The 1,244-nt window shown below is 67.0% G+C and overlaps 1 protein-coding gene across 1 annotated transcript; it reads right to left on the bottom strand.

Annotated features, from left to right (window-relative positions):
* Positions 1–192: 192 nt before the first annotated feature.
* LOC106894307 (peptide methionine sulfoxide reductase MsrA 1-like) lies at positions 193–1,043 on the bottom strand. Its single transcript, XM_014952920.1, has 3 exons — positions 923–1,043; positions 549–655; positions 193–351 (listed from the first exon to the last, which is right to left on the bottom strand). Exons 1-3 carry the CDS (start codon positions 1,041–1,043, stop codon positions 193–195), a joined length of 387 nt encoding a protein of 128 aa, XP_014808406.1.
* Positions 1,044–1,244: the final 201 nt, after the last annotated feature.

A 1,244-nucleotide genomic window follows, 5' to 3' on the forward strand; every position in this document is an offset into this window, starting at 1 on the left:
CCCTTCGCGCCGCGCTTGCGCGCTGTGACCTTTGGGGGCTGGACATGATCTTAGGGGGCTGGCAGTGACCTTTGGGGGCTGGACGTGTCCTTAGGGGGCTGGCAGTGACATGTGGGGTGCTGGCTGCTGTGCCCACCCTGCCTGCAACGCCGGGGACGTGGGGGACAAGGCAGGGGACGTGGGGTGGCCCCCTCAGGGTGCGATGGGGCAGGTGACACCGGTGCCCTTCAGGTGACAGGAGCCCCCGGGCACCTTGTGCAGGTACTGCTGGTGACGGTCCTCGGCGTAGTAGAAGTCCCCGGCCGGCTGGATGGCAGTGGTGATGTCCCCCCGCCGCCCCTCCCTCAGCTCCTACGACAGTCCCACGATGGGGGGACACCAGGATGGACCCCCCCCATCCCACCTCCCCACAGCATGGCATCGCCAGGGCAGGGGTTTGCCCTGTGCCGTGGGGCTGGGGGAGGTGGTTGGTGTCCCCAAGGGGATCTCAGTGTCCCCAGGGGGGTCCTGGTGTCCCCAAAAAGGGGTTCCCCCCTGTCCCCCCCTACCTGCTGGTACAGTGTCCTGCTGCGGAGGGCGGCTGCCTGCTGCTGGGGGCCCAGGGTGAAGATGACGGAGCGGTACTGGGTGCCCAGGTCCTCCTGCTGCCTCATGCCTGGAATTTGGGGGGGCAGCACCCAGGAGGGGGTTACGGGGCACCCCCCGGCCCCACCTGGCACAGTGAGGTGCTTTCACCCACCGAGGGTGAGATGGGGAAACTGAGGCACGGGGGGTTGGTGAGAGAAGTCTCTATGAGCCCCCTCCACCCGGCGTCAAGGGATGGAGATGCCCCTGTTGGGGGGCTTTGGGGTTACCCCCACACAAACCGGGGGTCCCAGGGCGGACCCATGGCCACTGTCCGGCCCCGGTGGCTCGTCCCTACCTTGTGTGGGGTCGTGGTTCTCCCAGAAGAGTTTGAGGAGCTCCTCGTAGCTGATCTTCTGGGGGTCAAAGATGACCCTCACCACCTCAGCGTGCCCCGTCAGCTCCCAGGGCAGACCCATGGCCACTGTCTGGCCCCGGTGGCTCGTCCCTACCTTGTGTGGGGTCGTGGTTCTCCCAGAAGAGTTTGAGGAGCTCCTCGTAGCTGATCTTCTGGGGGTTGAAGATGACCCTCACCACCTCAGCGTGCCCCGTCAGCCCTGCGGCGAGAGCCAGTGCTACCAGGGGCAGCCCCCCACTGTGACCCCCCCTGCTCTCCCCCC

Source organism: Calidris pugnax, unplaced genomic scaffold (assembly GCF_001431845.1).
Source record: "Calidris pugnax isolate Ruff unplaced genomic scaffold, ASM143184v1 scaffold243, whole genome shotgun sequence".
Taxonomy (NCBI): Eukaryota; Metazoa; Chordata; class Aves; order Charadriiformes; family Scolopacidae; genus Calidris; species Calidris pugnax.